General features: G+C 45.6%; 1 protein-coding gene across 13 annotated transcripts in view; it reads right to left on the minus strand.

The window, feature by feature from the left end:
- The window catches only part of TRRAP (transformation/transcription domain associated protein), a 117,745-nt gene that overhangs the window by 19,224 nt on the left and 77,605 nt on the right, over positions 1-20,916 (minus strand). For 10 of the 13 annotated variants that reach the window (XM_073215063.1, XM_073215068.1, XM_073215069.1 and 7 more), the window contains 16 exons: positions 20,439-20,585; positions 19,581-19,780; positions 18,869-18,990; positions 18,362-18,575; positions 15,978-16,157; positions 14,038-14,184; positions 11,129-11,248; positions 10,624-10,911; positions 10,329-10,466; positions 9,536-9,648; positions 8,925-9,060; positions 7,251-7,442; positions 6,670-6,898; positions 5,834-6,099; positions 4,651-4,751; positions 764-965 (listed from right to left, as the gene is read on the minus strand). In XM_073215063.1, the coding sequence (XP_073071164.1) occupies positions 764-965; positions 4,651-4,751; positions 5,834-6,099; positions 6,670-6,898; positions 7,251-7,442; positions 8,925-9,060; positions 9,536-9,648; positions 10,329-10,466; positions 10,624-10,911; positions 11,129-11,248; positions 14,038-14,184; positions 15,978-16,157; positions 18,362-18,575; positions 18,869-18,990; positions 19,581-19,780; positions 20,439-20,585 (2,795 nt within the window). The remainder of the gene's footprint in view (positions 1-763; positions 966-4,650; positions 4,752-5,833; positions 6,100-6,669; positions 6,899-7,250; positions 7,443-8,924; positions 9,061-9,535; positions 9,649-10,328; positions 10,467-10,623; positions 10,912-11,128; positions 11,249-14,037; positions 14,185-15,977; positions 16,158-18,361; positions 18,576-18,868; positions 18,991-19,580; positions 19,781-20,438; positions 20,586-20,916) is intronic. The other 3 variants (XM_073215071.1, XM_073215073.1, XM_073215066.1) reach the window with 1 other exon arrangement.

Consider the following 20,916-nt stretch of genomic DNA (forward strand, 5'->3'; position numbering starts at 1 on the left):
GCCTCTGTGTCCCTATACTAGCTGGTCCGTGTTTCTGTGGTTGGCTTTAACTTCTACATGCTGATGTTCACTCTACATTTTGACATTAATGCAAGAAATTCTTAAAAAATCCAAACCTTCAGTGGACAAAAGACAAAAGCAGAACAACTTATCCTGAAGTTTTCTGCAAGAGTTAATTCTGGGTTTTATTAATGTGTTTCCTGAGGACAGAAGAGAGGGAGCAATGCTGAGGGGAATCCATCCCTAGCAAACACCACTTCAGGCACCGGTCAGCTGCCAACCCTGTGCCAGGTGCTGTGCTGGGGCAATGTGGGATGGGAACTCCAGCACCCACAGCCTCATCCTCAAGTGTTCATGGCAAACGTGTGATCACTGTCACCTGCAACTGGGGCCGGCTGGTTCTGTGACTCTGCATTGCCCTGCAGGTAAGAGATCAGGACCTGGTGGGGGTCTGAGAGGTCCCTCCCCAGCCTCCAGGAGCCTCTGTTCAGGGTGAGACCCCACAGGATGGGTCTGAGTCCTAAAGACCCAGACTCCAGGGACAGCTTTGCTGCTTAAAGTCCTGGGACCCCAAGTATGTCTAGGCCTCAGTTTTCTCAGCTTTAAAAGAGAACAATGGAAGACACTTTGAAGAGGGGTGGGATCCGACAGTCAAGGCACGGAATCACACCCGCACCCAGCATGGATTAGTCCTCGGCGAATCTGCATCCAAACTCGAAGGCTACCTGATAGTCCTGGGTCAGAGCCAGTTCTTCCATCTCACCTTGGCTAAGTACTTCCTGGATTTGCTCTCATTCTGATGCCGGCATGCGTGCAGGTAACAGGTGATGGCAGACACCCCAAGATGCAGCTGCCGTTCCTTCACGAAGATGTTCTCCAGGTAGTCACCCCACATGGCCCAGGCTTTCACAAGCACGTCGTGCATCTGCACAGCTGCAGAAAAGGCCTTGTTTGCTTCCTCAGACCTGGGAGGAGACAAAATCAAAACCTAAGCCCCTGGGGGTTTTTAGGTGAATGTCACATATCATAAAATCAAGCATTTTAAAGTGAGTAATTCAGGGGCTTTTAGTACATTCAAAATGCTGTACAATGACCACCTTTGTCTGGTTCCCAAACACTTTCATCCCCCTAAAGCGAAGCCTGTACCCCTACCACTCACTCTCCATCCCCCCGCCTCCAGGCCCTGCTGACCACCAAGCTCCTTCCTGTCTTGGGGCATCTACCTAACCTGCATGTTTCCCACAAATGGAGCTGTACATTATGTGATTATTCATGCCTGGCTCCCTTCACTTGGCACAGTGTTCTCGAGGTCTGTCTGCTATAGCGTGTCGGTACTTCACTCATTTTTATGTCTGAACAGATACACCACATTCTGTTCACCCATGCACTTGAGTCGCTCTGACATCACGGCTCTTGTGAACCATGCTATGAACATCAGTGAACAAGTACCTGCCTGGACACCATCTCCAATTCTCTGGGTATACACCTTGGAGTCAAAGTGCTGGATCATATGGTCTCTCTGTATGATTTCCTCAGGAACTGCCAAACTTTTCCACACAGATGGAACATGTCACTATCATACCAACAACGTGCAAGACCTTATGACACATGGGAACTGCAGACTCATGTCCCTCATGCACACAGATGGCAACATCCTTCACAAAATACTAGCCCAGCAGCATATTAGAAGGATCAGACACCATGACTGATTTGTCCCAGCAATGCAAGCTTCCACATACAAAAATCCATATAATACACCACAGAAACAGAATGAAGGAGAAAAACAAGACCAACTCAGCTGATGCATTAAAAGGATCTGACAAAGTCCAACACCCTTTCACGATAAAAACACTCAACTATGAATAGAAGAAAACGATCGTAACAAAACAAAGGCCGCATCTGAGAAGCCCAAGCTAACATACTACATGATTAAAGACTGAAAGACCGTCCTCTGAGATCAAGAATATGGCAAGGATCCCACTTTCCCCACTTTCCCCACTTATACTTAACTTTACTGTAAGTTCCAGCCAAAACAATAAGGCAAGAAAAAAATTAAAGGCATCTAGATTGGAAAGGAAGCATAAAACTACCTCTATTTGCAAGATAACATGATCTCATACACAGAAAACCCTAAAGAAATCACTGAAGAAAACTATTAGAGCAAATAAACGAATTCAATAACATTCTTTATATCATAGCAATGTAGAATCTGAACATAAAAACTTAAAAAGTGATTTATAAAAACATCAAAAGGAATAAAATATCTAGGAATAAACAACACAAGAAATGCAAGACTTATACACTGAAGACTAAAGAACATTGTTAAATGAAATAAAGGTGAACACATCCTGTGTTCACGGACTGGAAGACTCAGTACTGTTGTGACAGCAGTGCTCCCCAAATCAACGTACACATTCAAAACAACCCCTATCATAACTGTGACTGCCTTTTTTGCAGAAATAGATAACTTAATGTCCATATGTAAGTATAAAGGACCCCAAATAGCCAAAACAATCCTGAAAAAGGACAGAGTTGAAGAGAACACTTCCCAATTTCAAAACTTACAAAGCAACAGTAACCACCACAGTGCAATGCCGGCTTAGGGATGGACATGCACCAACGGAAGAGGAGTGAGACCTGAAATAAACCTGTGCTTTCCTGGTCCACTACTTTTCAACAAGCGTGCCAAAGGCATTCAATGGGGAAAGAACAGTCTTTTCAACAAATGGGGCTGGAACAGCAGGTAAACATGCAGAAGAGTGACTATGGGCCATTAGACCTTATGCCAGTCAATAAGGATTAACTCGGAATGAATTAAAGATCTAAATATAAGAGCTAAACCTGTAAAACTCCTAGAAGAAACCATAGGAGTAATTGCTTGTGACCCTGGGTTGGCCACTGGTGCTTTAGCACTGACACCAGAGGTACAAGCAATGAGAGAAAAACAGGTAAACTGGACTCCATCAAAATAAGCTTTTTGCATTAAGGACACTATTAAGAAAGGGAAGAGAGCCTGCAGAATGTGAGAAAATACTTGCAAATGATTTATCTGGAAGACACTTAGAACCAGACACATAAAAATTAGGATAATAAGAAGTCAATTTTTTTTGCCCTAGAAAAAGGGCAAAATAACTAAGACATTTCTATGGAGAAATAGACAAATGGCACATAAGCACACAAAACATGCTAACCATCCTTAGTTCCTAGGAAAATGCAAATCGAAACCACAATGAGGCACCACTTCACACTCACCAGGATGCCTACAATCAGAAAAATGGAAACTAACAAATGCTGGCCAGGATGTGGAGAAATTGGAAACTACAAACATTGCTGGTGTGAATGTAAAATGGCATATCTTCTATGGAAAACCATTTGGCAGTTTCTCAAAAAGATAAGCAAGGAAGTACCATATGACCAGCAACTCCACTCCTAGGTATACATCCAGGAAAACTGAAAACGTGCTCACATGAAGCCTTGTACATGAATGTCCACAGCAGTGTTATTCCTAATAGCTAGAAGTGTCAACTACACAAATGTCCATCAATTGCTGAATGGCTAAATAAAACATATGGATATGCAATGGGATATCAATCACGCATGCAAAGGAGTGAAGTACTGGCGTGCGCTACAACGCTGGGGAGCCTTGAGTGCATCAAGCTGAGTGAAAGAAGCTAGACACAAAAAGCCACACTGTGTATGATTCTATTTGTAAGAAATATTCAAAATAGGTGAATCACAGAGACAGAAAGTAGACTACTGGTTGTCAGGGGACAAAAGAGAGGGAAGATGGGGAGAGACTAACAGATATGTGGTTTCTTTTGGGGGTGATATTCTAGAATTAAGTGGTGATGGCACAATACCATGAATACATTAAAACCCACTGAATTGTACCCTTTCAAACAGTGTACTTTATGTCATGTGAATTTAAAACATTAAAAAAAGATAAAACCCTTCTATCTCAACAAAACGCACTTCATTTAAATATAAGCTAAAAATGTGACGCTTACAAACTAAAATTGTGGAAAGTGGGCTCTAAAGCTCTCTATTTGGCAATCTGCAGCATCTTGTAAGTTTATTTTATTTGTATCCTAATTGTAACAAAATTTCATCTCATGTTTCTGGCTTTAAAACAGAGCTCTGTGACCTTTTTCTGTAATGGGCCAGCCAATGGTTCAGGCTCTGTGGGCGATGAAACTTCTCTTTTAATTACTCAACTCTGCAGCTGTAGCATGAAAGCAGCCACAGTGTCAAGGGGTGTGGGTGTGTTCCAATAGGCCATTTGCAAAAACCAGATTTGGCCTGCAGGCCACAGGTCAACTGACCCCCAAAACAAGACTCCATATCCATTAAAGCAATCAATCAACTGTTAAAAACTGTCATGCTGAGAAAACAGGGAAATGAATCCATGCCTTCAGCAGTTCTGTGTTCAGGCCACTTGTTTTTAAAAAGCTTGTTTAAGCACTAAACATCAAACTGGCTTATTCTGCTCCAAGGTACTAGCTTCAGAGGTATAATACCAGAAATACCACACCCAACAACTATCATAAAACCACACCAATTTATAGCTTGAGCTACACCATGACTTACCATTATAAAGAACTATCTAAGTAACCCGAAGCCCCGGTCCCTCCTCCTGTGTGACATACATACTTGTTGATCTGAGCCAAGAACATTCCCTTCAGTGCATAAAATTCAGCTGTCATCTCTTTTGTGAAGTATTTTAAGTTTGTAGATTCAATAACTTCAAGGCCCTGTTTAAAAAAAAGAGTAGAGATAAGGGCAGGGAAAAAGAAAGGGGGCATTACGATTAGCATGTATAATGTGGTGGGGGGCATAGGGAGGGCTGTGCAACACAGAGAAGGCAAGTAGTGAGTCTACAGCATCTTACTATGCTGATGGACAGTGACTGCAATGGGGTTTGTCGAGGGGGGGACTTGGTGAAGGGGGCAGTCTAGTAACCATAATGTTCTTCATGTAATTGTAGATTAATGATAATAAAATGAATAAAAAAAAAGAGGGAGAGGACAAAATAAATGGTATTACTATGCTTCTTAGTAACTCTAAGAATGCTTGACAGCTTCTCTTTCTCCCTAGACAAGTCTTCAGAAATAAAGCTTCCTTAGTACAGCACAGGGAAGCTTACTGTGCTGACGGACAGTGACTGCAATGGGGTACATGGGGGGGACTTGCTAATAGGGGGAATGTAGCAACCACAATGTTGCTCATATGAAATCTGAGCATAAGATTATATATCAATGATACCTAGAAAAAAAAAAAGAGTAGAAAAAGAGTTCTTGAAGTTTCTAGATAATAATGTGAAAGCTTCATTAAAATACTTATCTAGGAAATAAGACCTAAAGGTTACTGATATGTAACCTTTAAACTAACAGCAGACTTGCCTATCATGAATATCTGACTGACAAGTAGTGTTTAATTAAACTCCATTACTAAATGCCAAACTCAGTTCTAAACACTTAAAGGATATTATTTTCTGCAAAGCTTTGTATGTCTATAGTCAGACTCATTGTTTTTATTAAAATTCCTCTGAACACAGCCCAAATAGATCCTCATAATTCTGCAGTTTTTAATTTTCTTTCCTTAAATACATTAACCAAGTATACAGTAGAATAGAGACCATAAAATGTTATTAATTCAAATACCCCAGTAGTTTCCTTTCCCTTTCTTGTCTTAGAAGGACAAAACCATAAAGACTGTGTTTACAGAAAATTTGAATCCCCTTTCTCTACTACCTGAACCAGTAGTTTCCCACAGACACTTTTTCTTCATCCCCAAGCCCCCCTGGGCAGGGGTGCAGGTCCTGTGGGCGCCCTACCTGCATACACTCGTTTTTCCCCATGACTCCTGCCAGTTGGAGGTAGCATTTGACTTGCTGTCGAATCTTCTGGAAGCAATCCACGATAGGAACGGTTGGAATAGTATGAATACGACTTAATATATCCAGAGCCACATTGACCAGTCCTTGTTTCCGGGCAATTTTTCCATATTGGATGATTGCAGAAGCTGATGCGTGAACCCCAAGCATAGCATTATTTGAACTTGGATCATGCTGAGAACTATTTTCGTATGCAGTTACAATAGCTAGAGAGCAAAGAAATGAGTTGTCAGTCCAAGTCAACCATTTTTCGGTGTTCTACAATAAATCATAAATAAAACATGAAAAACAAAACACTTATGGCTTATGGAAACAGGACGTTCTGTGGCAGACCCTCATTACTGTCTTTTATTTTATATCAAAAGACAGACATAAGGAGCATGGACTGTTGAGCACTACCATCTTGGCTAACTGAATCGCAAACGGCGTTCTAAAGAGATGTCTGGCAGGTTTAGGGGATGAGCAGAGGGCCAGGAAGCTGGAGAGGGCTACACAGAGCCACCTGAGAGCAGCTCTTCTTCGGGGGATTACTAAACAGTGTCACAGCCCAGAGCTCCAGCTACATTGCAATGGGTGTGTCTGGCAGCAATTCTGTTCTAGCTAGAAAAGTGGGACAGGTGGGGGAAGGCCTTCCTGTCTCTCACACCTCTGTCCTCACCCTGGCCACACTGACCACCATCTAACCACACCTGCCGAAACATAGAGAATCCAGTGAAAGATAAAACAAAACAAAACCAAGACATGAAACCAGAACAGTGGGGGCGTCTGGAAATTACATGATGAATGCATGCCGGACCAGGTAGGTTTACCCTGGTAATGATGCTGCCGCCACATGAAGACGCTGCTCCAGTGGGACAAGTCGTCGGACACGATGGGCAGCCTGTTCCTCCAGGTCTTCACCACAGTCTTCATGTCGTGCAGGCTGTTGTTCCTCCCCAGGTTGGTTGGCTGAAGGCCTGCATTTATTTGAGCAGCTTCCTGAAGTTCAATGATTTGCTGGGCAGCCTAAATGGGTCCAGCATAGAGTCCACGTCAGCATTGCAGTAAAGACTAAATGAGGAAAATAAACTGCAGAGTGAATCAGGAACCTGCCGGTTACAAAGACCTCATGACTCACTCACCAGGAGGCCCTCTAACTCACACAGATACCTTGGACTCTGCATTTATTCCTCGCCTCGAGCACTGCTCGTGTGAACCCCCAACCTTAAACCTCAGCTCTGGCCTCCTTTTGCTGAAGACAAGTTTAAATGAGAAGAGACAAGCAAGACAAGCAGAAAGAGCTTCCTGCCTGCTGGGTACGTCAGTTTAAACCGGAGCCTGGCCAGGAGGTACTTGGCTCACAGTGCAGCCCACCCACCTGGAGAAGTGGCGTGTGCACGTGAGACACCACATGGGGCAGCCGCCGCCACTCACGGATGGCCAAGCTGCTGGCCATTTCCACCAGGCGCTCGATGAAGCTAAGCTGCTGCTCCTCGGGGTGGCAGATGGCTAAGTATCCACGGTACATGTTCACCTTCCAAGCCATCTCCTTGGGACAACTTACTTCCACCTGGTGGCGAAAGAACATTACATAGGAAGTGATGGGATTCTCCCTCTTAGTATAAAGGGTCAAAAAGGAAAGCCAGTGTATTTGGTAGCCAATTATGCAAAGCAATAAACAGAAATTAATCTATAACAGACATTTATTTTCTTTAGGGAAGTCATGTATTTAGACTGCGTTTTCTAGATACTCTTCTTTTCCGAATACGAGAGAGTGGCCAATCTCCCCAGCTACAAAGGCATCCCATAGGCTCCTTGCTCTGAGGTCATCAGCTCCGACAAAGAGGGAAACCAATTAACACTATTATGATAGACCAGATTAACAATCAACACCCGCCTACAAAGTCAGCCAATGAATTTTCAAAGTATTAAATATACGTTCATCACCACTCTGATAAAATAGGAATAATTGTGGATTGTTTCCAATTCACATTGTTATCCTGGGAAATGTATCTGACTTGTTCTACATTACACACGGAAGAAGGTGGCCATGATTCAGGTTCATAAGAATATTAGTGAACATTCACAGATTTTATTGTCATTGAAAAGCTGCACTTTGGCAGATTTCTTGGGTCCTGGTTATCAGCTCTGCCATGAGGCAAACCAAGCCTGGAGCTGCCCCAGCTCTGACGGCTGTGGGCCAGGTAAAGGCTCCATGTGCCCCGCTTGTGCCCCCCACCCTTCGGCCATCATGTTCTACAGAGAGCGCTGGAACCCATTGCATCTTATCCATCTCTCACACAGCATTTAAGACATAAATGATAAAAAATGAGTCTTTTCCAAAGCCATCGGTGTGTGTGTAAGGAGAAGGTCAACTGTTGAGGGAATTCTATAGGACCTGCTGCAACAAGATCAGTGACACTGAAGCAACTTTGCAAAACAATAAAATCATACAGTTTAGCGCCATAATACCATCTGTCCAAATGACCTAAGTATAACGATAATGCCACTGCGTGTTTTTATACAGCTCTTTGGCTTGTTTGTCTGACATGTTTGAAAGCACAGCTGCATTCATGGCCCCCCTCTGATCTAGTAACCCCATGTGGAAGGTAGTCAGGGAGGCACACAGGTGACACATCTGCTTCCAACATGATCCTGTTAGGTGCACCTGTCTCACAGCCTCTGGGCTGACCGCCCAGGACAGGCTCCTGTCAGCTGCCACACCCCCAGCTGTGTTTCTTCCCACTGAGTCCTCCAGTTAAGTTGCTTTCTCCCAGATTTCTCCAGGCACCATTAAATGGCTTTCTCACAGAATCCAAAGTCCCCACACGTGGCACTGCTACCATCAAACAATGAACACTTAATTTAACTCCTAAATCTTAACAAAATTAGGAACAATACCTAAAAATAGCGCTTGCTTCCCAAGAGAGCTATCTTTCAACTGCCAGAATGCCCAGCTTGCTCCCAGTGAGATCTCCAGAGGATGCACAGCTTGGCAAAAGTAGCCCATGCAGCTGGGGCATGTGCCCTGAGTGTGGGAGGGTCGGCTCACCTGCACCAAGGCCTCCTTCATGGCGGTCCAGTTGGATACCCGCCAAGCACACTCCAGGACGAGGTAGGGGTTTATGTGACCTTTGGACTGGCCGTATTCCGTCAAAGCTTCCCACTGGTTCAACTCCTTAGAGCACCTAGAAGATCAGGGATTCCAGCAAAAACCTCAGTTCCAACACCAACAGGTTCAGAAAGTGGGGGATGGGATTTTAAATCCTTTATTTCCATTCTGTAGAAGGAAAACAAATACTTTCCCCCACATAGCAAAAGGTGGGCTTCGTGGGACACTGTGGTGGGCCACGGCACTGAGCTGCCTGCTGTCTGGAAGAAACACCCCCAGGATAGCAGGACCGCCCGCTGCCCAGCAGAGCTCTGGCACCCGGGCCAGTGGAGGCAGGACCACACACTGTTTCTACAATGCACACTGTTAATTACTCAAGACTTTAAAGCTATTTCAGATTTTCAACTGCTCTTTTCTTTACGGGGCCATAAAAAAAGGAGCAAGGTTCCCCTTTTAAAAAAAAAAACAACACTCATTATGAGGAATTTTCAGACATTTTTTTACTGGTTCCTCAACCGACTCTTCAATACATCCAGTGCTGTGCAGCTCACCGAATCCAGTGGTCCTCCCAAAGCTGGTATTCTGGGAAAATAGCAGGGGACGCGTTATTCCTCTCATGTTCCTTTTTAGCTTTATCCATCGCCTTTTCGTAGGATTCTTGGGCCTAAAAAAGTTAACAACGCTCTCAAGCTGCAGTTCTACTAAGAACTTCTGCTCAGCCACTGTTCAGTTATTTAGGGCAAACTGGCTCACAGGCCTGAGAGGGCCCCTGCTCTGTGGAGGGCATGGAGCCTGGGGTACTCTCCTCCCAGAGCCTGGGAGAGAACGGGAGGAGGAGAGAGGACGTGTAAGCCCCACATGGATCCAGAGGGGCAGGCAGGACCCCGGGGTCAGTCTTGTCCTGCAGACAAGAGCAGGGGCCACAGACGGGCCTGTGCTTCTGGGGTTTCTGAGGCCCAGTGTCCCACACAGGGCTGAGGACCAAATCCTGTGATGCTGGCTCCACTACATTGAAAGGACAAACACAAGGACTGAAGTTTAAACACCAAAAGCAGTCTACCTACCACTTCCAACAGAGTCATGGACTGCAGATAAAAAGCACCCCCGTTCGCAACTGACAGTGAAGGGTTTAGGATGCGGCTTTAAATGTCTGTAGCATATGTGCACGTTTATCTTAAAATCGAGACTTCAAAGGGCTTTTACACATAGGATAAATGCTTCAAATAGAACAGTAAGCTTCTTGCTAAAACGTGAACTCTGACTCAAGGACACCGTATTGAACAGATACTATAAACGATCCTTCACCAACCACATAACCCAGCCGTTTTGCTCAGCAGTGGCTACCTGCTCAAAGAATCCATGCTGCTCATAAGCAATAGCAGTCGCTGTCTCTGAATACTTGCACCGCTTCTGCCATAAGCCAGCCCACATATCTTCCTCTTGTAACAGAGAGTAAAGTTCAGCAAGGGAATCCAGTATCTCCTGAAAACACAGATCATGGCTTCTGACTGCTCGTGACAAAACCTTGTTTTCCTAGTAAAGCAACTTTGTTGTCCTGTACTTTAAAATCATTGGGAATGTTTATTGAAACCCTGAAGTCACTGGAGAGAAGACTACTTAAAACAAGGTGAGGCCTCACCTGCTGAGGGGGAGTTATGCTCTCCTGTTCATAAAATTCTGTTGTTTGCTTCGGTTTAATCTGAAGACTCAGACCTTTTTCAAAAGCCTGGTGCTCTAGCATTAATGTGGAGCGGAACCACAGGTTGTGCGTCTTCCCCAAGTACTTCAGGACGCAGGGCCTGATGGGGATCGGAGGGACACACTGGGACATGGCCTCCACGAAGCAGTTCAGGGCGCTGGGCTGACAGTCCCGCTGTACCTGGTGGCTGCCGCTGCACAGGAACGGACTGATCTCACCAGCCAGAGCCTGAAACCAGACAGCATGTGAGCTCAGGGCTTCCTCAAAACTCAGCACATCTCTGTTCTCACACAGCATCTGGGACTATAGTTTGGTAATTCTTAGGTAACACTCAGTAGTTTCCTCATCCTCTGAAACATTATCAAGATCATTTTCATTCACAAATACTTAATCAAAAGCTAAAATGAAGCACTGTCCAAAGCAGGATCTTAAACAATATACTCACATGCTGCTGTCTGTCAGACAGAATTTTCCACAATCTGGGAAAAAGCTGGACCCATGTCTTTTCGGCCAGTGTTGTGGAAATGTGACACAGCTGCACGAAAGCACCGAGCAGCGCCCCTGTCTACAGACAGAAATGAGGTTAGTGTGGCTGGGCGCAGGCCGGTGCAAAAATCCTGCCACCAGGAGCCCCATGCGTCCGTGCCCAGCAGACTCCACCAGCCCCCACTGCAGCAGGCACCCCTCCACTTTCAAACTTTCAAAGATCTGAGGGCAGAGTGAGAACACTATTCCAAGCACCCAAGGTCACAGGTGTTTAGCAGCCAGGCAGCCGTGGGAGGGGCTCAGCAGTCACAGGCCCACGTTTCTTAACCTTAAAGGGCATTTCTCAACATATCTGAGAAGGGGGAACACAATGCCCACGTGCAAAGTGCCAAGATCACACAGATGCCATTGGCGCAGAGGCGCTGGGAATGTGAGAGAAGAGAAGCACACGCACAGAGGTACACTATCTGCTAACAGGTGCAATTCTGAAGAACAAGCCAAGAACCACAACAGCTCAGTCTGTGTGACTGACCAGGGACAAGGGGCAGCATGTGCCTGGACCGGATGCGGTGCCCTGCAGACAGGGCTGGGCTGAGCACGAAGGGCCTGAAGAAGGGGGCACCAAATCCAGATACGGCTGTTTTTGTCTATGGCTTTGTTTTTAAACACCTGAATTAGATGCCAACATTTCCTATACACAGGCAGGCTGCAGCCTGCTTGAAGCCCACAGGGCCCCAGACCCCCACGCAGGACACACACTTCACAATTATGCTTCCCCTCCTCCACAGCAGATGTGTGGGCAGTCACCCTCACAGCCACATTTCCATTAAAACTGCAGAGACCAGTGACAGCAATACTTCGAGGGGAACAAGTAAACACACTTAAGTGACAAATCTGAAGCTCAGGCTGCCAGTGGGGAAGGCCAGGACGAAACGAGTCTGCTTGACGTCACGTGACTGCCCCTTGCACCCTGGCCAGCATGTCAGGGGCCTCTTGGCTCCCAGTCACTTTAGCAGAGGCCACAGCACTGACCACACAAGGTCACAGATCTGCCGGTGAAAACTCATCTTGAGCTGTGGGTGGGGGATTCTCCAGGTCTACGGCTCACTCTCATTTACACACTACTGCAGAGACAAGTGAAAGGTAGGTGGATGCCGCGGGGGCTCTGCCTCACCATGGACACCAGCAAGGGGACAGCGGCTCTGACAGACCTCCCCCTGAAAGGAGGATGGTTGACCCCAGGACAGGACGCCCACAGCCGAGGAAGAGCAGGGGTGCCTCCCAGGCCCTCTGGGCCTAGAAACAGAGTCCAGAGGAGCCAGCTGGCTGCTGACCACTTTGGGACAAAACTACTTCAGGAATGAATATGTCAAGGTCAAAACTATGAATGCAGTGATTTATAACCCCACCTTACTCTACAAAAAATGTATGAAAAATAACTCCATAAATGCTTATGAGCTGAAATAACATGAACACCACCCCCTCCAATTCCGAGACTCCTGGCTGCTTTGCTTTCCTCCACGGCACCACTTGATGCAGTACACACCGACGTCACCTCTGTTTGTTACCATCCTGCACGCCAGAACAGAAGCCTGATGAGGGCCGGCAGCTCTCACCTGTGTGTTCAGTTCTATTTCCAGTGCCCAGAGCAGTGCCTGGTACGCAGCAGGCACTCAGTAAGTGTTTGAATGGCTCAGTAAGGTAAAATGTAAAAGATGGGAACAAGGAAAATGAGGCCAGAGCCTGAGTAACTGTCTCAGAAAGGGCAGGGCCTGACGCCAGACGGAGGGGCGGCGGGGGGGACGACCTCCATGGCAGCCACGTCCCGTGTGCACCCCAGCCCCAGGCCAGGGGCAGCGAGGTCCCAAAGGTGAGGAAGCACACAGCCGTGACTCACTCAGCCAAGGAAAATGTTTAAATGCATGAAACCAACTAAATGAAGACACTTTTGAGCAGCATCCTGCTGACATGTACTCTGATGACCTTCCACAATGAGTTGATTACCACCCTTGTGCCAATGAATCAGTATCTACACGGTGCCTTATCACGGTGACCATCAGCCAAGAAGGCCTTTGGTCTTGGGGCATGGATCCCAACCCCTCTTCCAGGCAGGGACAGCAGAAGGGATGGGTCTATCAGAGTCTTCAGCCTGAGAACAGAGCACGGCATCCACGCATGACAGTCTCTCACAGAAGACCAAGCGTTTTGTGTTTACCCAACACCACAACTATGTGACTCAGATCCAGGTGCAAAGTTTGATTTACTGCACAAATTCAAGGACGGAGCACCAGAAAAGATCAGACGTAAAAATTATTTGTAGTAAGGGGTTTATCATCTTTTCACCTAGTTCCTGACGTGAACCAGAATCATCGCTGTTGTTTTGCAATACTCTTCCAAAAGCAGCCTGGGATATGGAGCCTTAAGTGATTCTCAGAGTCATTACCTCAAGACGATCACACTTATAATTAATCTGAGAGTCCGTGGGAGCCAGAGTTTCTAACTGGCTAGATTTCAGTTAGATACATTTGGAGGTCCTTCCCCCAAAAGTGGACTTCATTTACTACATTAACCAATTCTCATTCCCTCTTTTTATTGCACTTGAAAAATAACCCAGCAACCTCTTATCACCTATTTTTAGTAAACAATGTTACCATTTCTTTCAAAGGACAGCAGTGGAGAAATTGATCTCTTTTCCTTATTTTCTCCCATAAGACTCTGCAATTCTTTTCTCCCATCTTTACATAAAATATCCACTTCAGAGTCTCACAGACCTATAGTGCTGTCAACTGCAAATGAAAGGAAACTGTACTCTGCTGTGCAAATATTCAGGGGAAGAAAATACCTATCCCTCCAAACTTGCACACAGACCTTCACCTCCCGGAGAGTATCAAGAAACTTGTCATGTCTGTTGGTTAGCATATGCAGCTGGTTTCCAATGTCCTTCTCAGAAAGTTCTTTGGTTTTGGGTGTGCTGGTCTGATCTCCAGGAGCTAGTTCAATATCTATCTCTACATCCTAAAAAACAAACACAAATAGGCAAAGCCAGAAGGTCAAATAGTTCAAGGAAATCCAACAAACACAACTCTTGTAAACTTCTTGTCACACTTTGGGCAAGTCAAGTGTTAGTTTCCTAGAAGTTTATAATTATTTAACTGATCTTGAATTCTAAAATAAACCAACAAGCAGAATAGCTAGACCAGACCTACCTCTCTCTCTTTTAAATGACACTTGGAAAATACCACCTTTTGTTTTCATATTTAGATTAGGGAAAGCAAAATAAAAAAGGAAATACAAACTTTAGACAGTAAAACTAATAAAGAGTATTAGGAATTACAGTCTACCATTCCTCAGAATGCGTACAGGTGCCTAGCTGCCTGGCATGCAGATTAAGAACCCCGTCGGGGCCCCTGCACAGAACCTCACTGGCACAATGCTTTCTATGACTTTCCCAAAAGGGAACAAACCTTATTTCTGTCTCAAGAGTCTGGGGAGCCACAGTCAAGATTCATTCATCAAACTGACTCTGAGTCAAGTTATCAACTGTTTGGTACATACTCTTGAAAATGCAGAAGAATCACCTCAAAGTCAGAAATTTACTCCACACAGGAGAATTACAGAAAGAAAATCATTACCACCAAATAAATGATCTGGTGTTTAGCAATAGTGAAGAGAATTTTAAATTCTGACTTGTTAATAAAATGACGGGCTATGCCACATACAGGAGAGGGAACGAACTGCCCCTTTGAGAGCCAAGCGGGGCCCTCTCCTTCCATAACGCGTGGTGTCCTCTGAACCCAACACCCCAGAGAGACTGGGCTTCCGGGAGCCAACAATGTCAACCACATGTGGCTTAAAGATCTGTGTCTTCAGCGTCAGCCGCTCTGTCATGGACCACTGAGAGCCATCAAGATACAACAGGGGCTACTTCTCACCTGGACAGAAAACTCACCATACAGTAAAATATCCTGTACTAAGAAATACAGGCTCACCATAAGTGATCTGTCTCAGAACTGAATGGCACTGTGGGATGCTTATCACTTCTAACTTTAAAAAATCTAATTGAATGGAAACAACCTAAATGTCCATCCATGGATGGATAAAGATGTGGCATATATAGACAATGGGAAGTTATTCAGCCATTAAAAAAAGAAATCTTGCCACTTATGACAACATGGATGGACCCTGAGGGCCTTATGCGAAGTAAAGTAAGTCAGAGAATGACAAAGACCATATGATCTCAATTACATGTGGAATCTTTAAAAACAAAAATGAAACAAAAAACCAAACAAAAACAAAAAGCCCAACCTCACAGATATGGGGAACATACTGGTGGCTGCTAGAGGGTAAGTGAAACAGGTCAAGGTGGTCACAAGGTACAAACTTCCAGTACAAAACAAGCAAATCCATGGGATATAACGTACAGCAAGGTGATTATAGTTAATAATGCTGTACTGCATATTTCAAAGTTGCCTAAGAGTGAACCTTAAAAGTACTCATAAAAAAAATTGTAGTTACATATGGTGATGGATGTTAACTAGACTTACTGTGGTGATCATTCTGAGTATATACAAACGTCAAATCATTATGCTGTCTGTACACCTTAAACTAATACAATGTATGTGAATCATACCTCAATGAAATAAGGAAAAAAAAAAATCTAACTCAGGTTTTTTACCACACTCTGGTAGAGACAGGTTTTAATACATTGCTCTTGCCCTAAAAAACTCTTTTAAGGCTCATACAAAATTCTTCAGAAGAGATGGGAATTTTGCTATGACAAGGAGGTGCCACCCCACCCAGAGCGTCACCTCCTCCTTGGACTCGCTGTTCTCACGCTCGCGAGGCTCCTGCTTGACGTGTGTAACCATGGCAAAGGCTGCGCGGTCGTGGCTGTCGGCCAGGTTGATGACATTAGTGATGGACGGGAGCATGGCTCCCTGGCAGCTGGTTCCGATGGGCGTGCTCTTCTCGCACACGGCCAAGAGAAGCTGAAGAGGTTTAGGAAAAAGAAGACAAATGTTGGACACGGGCCTGGCAGGTGGGGATTTGGGATGCAGAGGTAATGCCCAAGCGGCTCCCATGTGCGGACTCCCCCTGTGCCTGCAGCTCTGCCCTTGGCTACTATGCAGCTGGGGCAGAGTTTGAGCCACCGCCACCCTTCAGATGTCCGCCACTCAGGTCCCACTGACTCCACATCTGATTGTAAGCACAGTGCCCTTCCTACCAGATGGGCTTCCTCTCAGAGGCATCTCTCCTCCCAGAGAGAAACCTTTGCCTCATCCACCTACTTCTCCTTCACTCGCCCCCCGCAAACCTGTCACCAAGTCCTGCCCCTTAAACCTCCTGAAGACGTAGGCAGCCATCACCTCCTGGATGTAACTACCTAGCTCATCCTGACTTAACTCTTCTCAAACCCACCTTCCTCTACACAGCTGACCTCAGGGCCCCTCCCTCGCCTTCTGATGGCTTCAAATCTCTCAGGGGACAATGCGAGCTCCTCAGTGTGGCTCACAAGATCTTCCCTAATGTGACACTCCCCACCTACATGGAACACTTTGGAGACCGTCCCCACACCTTAACACGCTCCACCACCCGGCCTGTGCTCATGCTGCCCCCCAAGCCACTCTTGCATTCTTTTGGCAGATATTTACTGAGCACCCAGTAGGTGCTGTTATGAGGCCCTGGAGATTCATCTGTTCACTTCACAGAGATGGTGTCCCCTGCCCTTGTGGAGGTGAAGTGTCAGAAGGAAGGACAAGACCAGCATAAACACCTTCTCATGGTGACAGTGTGGCTGAGCCGGGCAGGCCAACAACAAAGGGTGCCCGCCCGCTTTGGCCTGCGTGTCATGGTGGCATGTCTGAGAACTTGAAGGGCCAGTAAGGCGGGGGACTAATGAGGGGAGGGAGGGAGGGAGGGACAGCAGAGGGCTGGAGACAGGCGAGGGCCTGGTCACTCGGGGGCCAGCAATTCCGTATCTTTGGAGGCTGGATTTGTGCCAAGTACAACCTGAGGCAAGGGTGGACACGATTGGCTTTCTTCTTTAAGGACAATTTTGCAACAATAAAAAAACTGGTGGGTAAGAGGGAAGATGGATGAACACAAAGGAAACCCTTCCTGTCATCCTTGTGAGCAACGATGGCGCCACAGCTGGGAGGCAGCAGAGGTAAGGGAGAGAGGTGTGTGGCTGTGAACTGGTGCCAAGCTGTGATGGAGCAAACACACAGGACGAAGGGGAGAAGGAAAGAGGATTCCTGGCTTGCACCCTGGAGGCGCCCCCTCCCCTTTCAGCTCCTAGGGACATGCCTCGGCCAGTGTCCCCTCCATCCCTGTACTTGTGGTGCCCGACCCCAGGCCCAAAACACAATCGCAACTGACAGGTCTCCTGAGTGACTGATGGCTAAACCAGGAACTGTACCCGACGTGTAGCCACTAGCCACGTTCTGGATACATGCTGTCTACAGCACTAAGAACACGTACATTCAGCACAAATGGAAAACAAGCTCTCACTGACACCCAGTGCCACAACTCCCTTCTTTTCCCTCAAAGAAAATCTCACAATCTTGCCTCATTAGACAAGATAATCCGTTCACCTTCTGGCTTCACTCATTCTAGGTAAGTGGACTAGAACCATTTGCACAGCATCGGTAACCTGCTACAGGAAACGAGGTTGGTCACCTGGTGCAGGAAGCTGGTGATTAAGTCAAAGAAAGGACAGATGACCCAAGTACCAGCGAACAAGGAGCCTCCACTATAGTCCCGTAAGGAGGTCAGACATGTGACCTGCAGCCCGGGGGAATGGCCTGACCATCAGGCCTCCGTCACTGGGCACCAGCTCCTCACACCAGCAGCCACTCTGGCCTGGTTGCTCTACCTTCCTGTTTTAAGAATCATGAGAGCCGACAACTACAGTACATTAAATTTTCTGGGGCACATAGACAGAATTTACAATTTTTACATTTCAGGAAAAATGCATCGTCAGCTATAAACTATGGAATATTATTCAGTTTTCTGTTTTAAGGGTTTAAAAAAATCACCCAAAAAAAGCTTTAGGTGAAAACACAGCTTCAAGTCTTTTTTCTTCTTCTCATTAGAGATTAAAAGCAGCTTTATGGTGGAGCTTTATTTATCTCAGCTTGTGTGATCACCTCCCGGCTTCAGCACCCCAGCCACAGGGCTGAGCACATCCTACCTCGATGCACTGCTTAATCCAGAAGTGGTTCCCCATGGCCTCCCAATTCTGGGAACAGGTCACATAAAGCAGGCGCTCGTAGACCCGACGTTTCATAGAGTTGTCAAAAACCTCAAAAAACTTTGCCCTGATGAGAGGCTGGGCACAGCGCAGCCCAGAGAGGAAGGCAGGCTCGAGTTTCGCAGTCAGTTCACTGCCGGACAGCGTCTCGTCCCTGTAAGCAAAGGAGTGACACCCGGTGGGTGAGCTGCCTCGAGGGCAGGCTCCCCAAACTGCTGCAAACGAGCAGGACACAAGTTATAACAATTTTTCAAAATGCTGCTATGAAAGCCAAGACTGTGTTATAATGATGCAGTATTTGAGCAAAAGGCTCATTAATGACACCAAATGTGTTAAGTGATTTAGTATTTAAATGAATATTTAAAATTTAGGTATAATGAAGAGTTGTCAGTCAGAGAACACATTATGGAATGATTTATGCAATATTTGATTAATTGTTGTAATTACCTGTAGACATAGTTAACAAGGTCTAAAAACTGGGCGTTTAATTCAAGGTCTTCTGGAAAACGCTTTTCTATGTAGGTCATCATTTTCACAAGCAAAATGGACTTCTCCCGGAGTGTAGGTGTCTATGAATTTTATTTTAAGAGGTTAATTACTTATTACTTATATTTGAGAAAAGATACTTTCAAAAAGCATTTCAGCCACCTGTCCTACCATTTTTTTAAGCTCCTACAATTCTGTTAAGTAAAATAACATCATTTCTAAACAGAAAAATCAAAGATGGCTCTGATGCTTTGGATGCTTAAAATTGAGACCGATACCAATGAAATTTTCCAAGAGGCTAGAGCTCTCTGGAAAGGACACTGAATTGTGAAACAAATCAGAAGTTTGCACACCTTTTACTAAATTAAATAATAGTCCCTCGTTATTAAGTGGTTTTTTTTTTGGCTTACCTTCGCCACCACCAAGACTAACAAGTCAGGATTATTTAATACTTTAACCAAAGTAAAACCACAATAAGATGAGTGACCTATCAATTCAAGTTTCTATTTAAAATCTGGTGAGCACAGTGAGAAAAATTCATCTTAAGAAAACATACAGGGATGCAAATATGGGGAAAAAGTTTCACCTGAGAAGTTTCAGAAGAGAGCTGAGAAAGCAAAGTAAAGCCTGAACTTTCAGGCAGAGAGACCACAGAATGGCCCCCCCAGCTCACCTGATTGGCTGCCATTGGGGAATTATTTTTAACCCATTCTTCCACAATTTTAACCACAGCCCGGAGGATTTTGGCATCGGGTGATTTTTCGATGAGGGAGGTCAGGATGGCCTGAATGAAGTTCTTGCGCATCTCCATGCTCATCACGGCCAGCCGCGCTTTCACCAGCTCCAGACTGAGCATCACCAGCTCACTCGTTCCTGCTCATGCAGAGAAGGGGCCCCACAGCCTCTGTAAGTCCAGCTCCGCAGGCAGCCATTTCGCACTGCGTGGCATGCTGGATTCTCCCCACTTGCCCCATATTTTCTCCAGCAACTAGAGCTCTGGGATTTGAGTGCATCCTAACTTTCTCACTACCCTTGAAGAGCCTCCCGCCATGGGAGGGGATGGTGGAGCTGGTGGGATCAGTGCAGGCCACCCTGTGCAGCCACGTCCTACGTCAGGCCCATGGCACTTGTGACGTGAAGGGCCAACCGCAGCGTCCTGCCCCACATCACACATCACCCAGGTTCCTGAGCCCACTGCTCAGGTCTCAGACCTGCCACCAGCTCTCTGTCGGACGGAACAGCTTTAAGCAGTTTTTAGAGCAAACTCTCATTTAGTGGTGAATGTTCCACATGAACGTCCAACCATTAAAAATGTCTTCATTCTTAGGCTCAAAAATATTAAAAGTAACTTATTTTAAAAATGACCCTCACTTTGGTTTTAAATGAAATGCTCAGAACCCATTAAGAACAACTGATAATGGATGGCGTAAAAACAACAGGAACTCATGTTTGTTTTAGGATTCAGTCACACTTGTTGGCCCCATTTAGGTGTCAGAGTCTGAGGAACACCTCGGGGGACCAAGCCTGTCACCTGAGGTGGCTTCCGTGCTGCCCGACGCAGCCTGCGGGCTCAGGTGCTCTCGGACCATCTTCTGGAGGGAGCGCATGAAGACGGAGATCAGCCTGTCTATGTAGCTGGGATTGTTGCTACAGGCTGACTTGAGGATCATAAGGGTCCCTGAAAGGTAGAAGGGCTTTATTAAAAGTCAAAAAAAAAAAAAACAACTGTGTTAGTAACAAAAATACGCTACTTACAACATTAAAAAGTGTGCTAAATAAAAATGTATTTCTGACATATAAATCCCCAAAGTGACCATAGGCTTTTACATGGCATACACACTGTGAAGCATTATAGTTTCACTCCTAATTAACTCATCGTTAACACATCAGGCATGAAACCTGGTTTTTGTGCTTCAGTACAAACAATATTCTTAGCTTCAGGCCTGCTTTTTATGTTTAGGTTACACAAACCACCCTAAGTGATGTTTTTTGTCCCATGGTATGTTTGG

Source organism: Manis javanica, chromosome 10 (genome assembly GCF_040802235.1).
Source record: "Manis javanica isolate MJ-LG chromosome 10, MJ_LKY, whole genome shotgun sequence".
Lineage (NCBI taxonomy): Eukaryota > Metazoa > Chordata > Mammalia > Pholidota > Manidae > Manis > Manis javanica.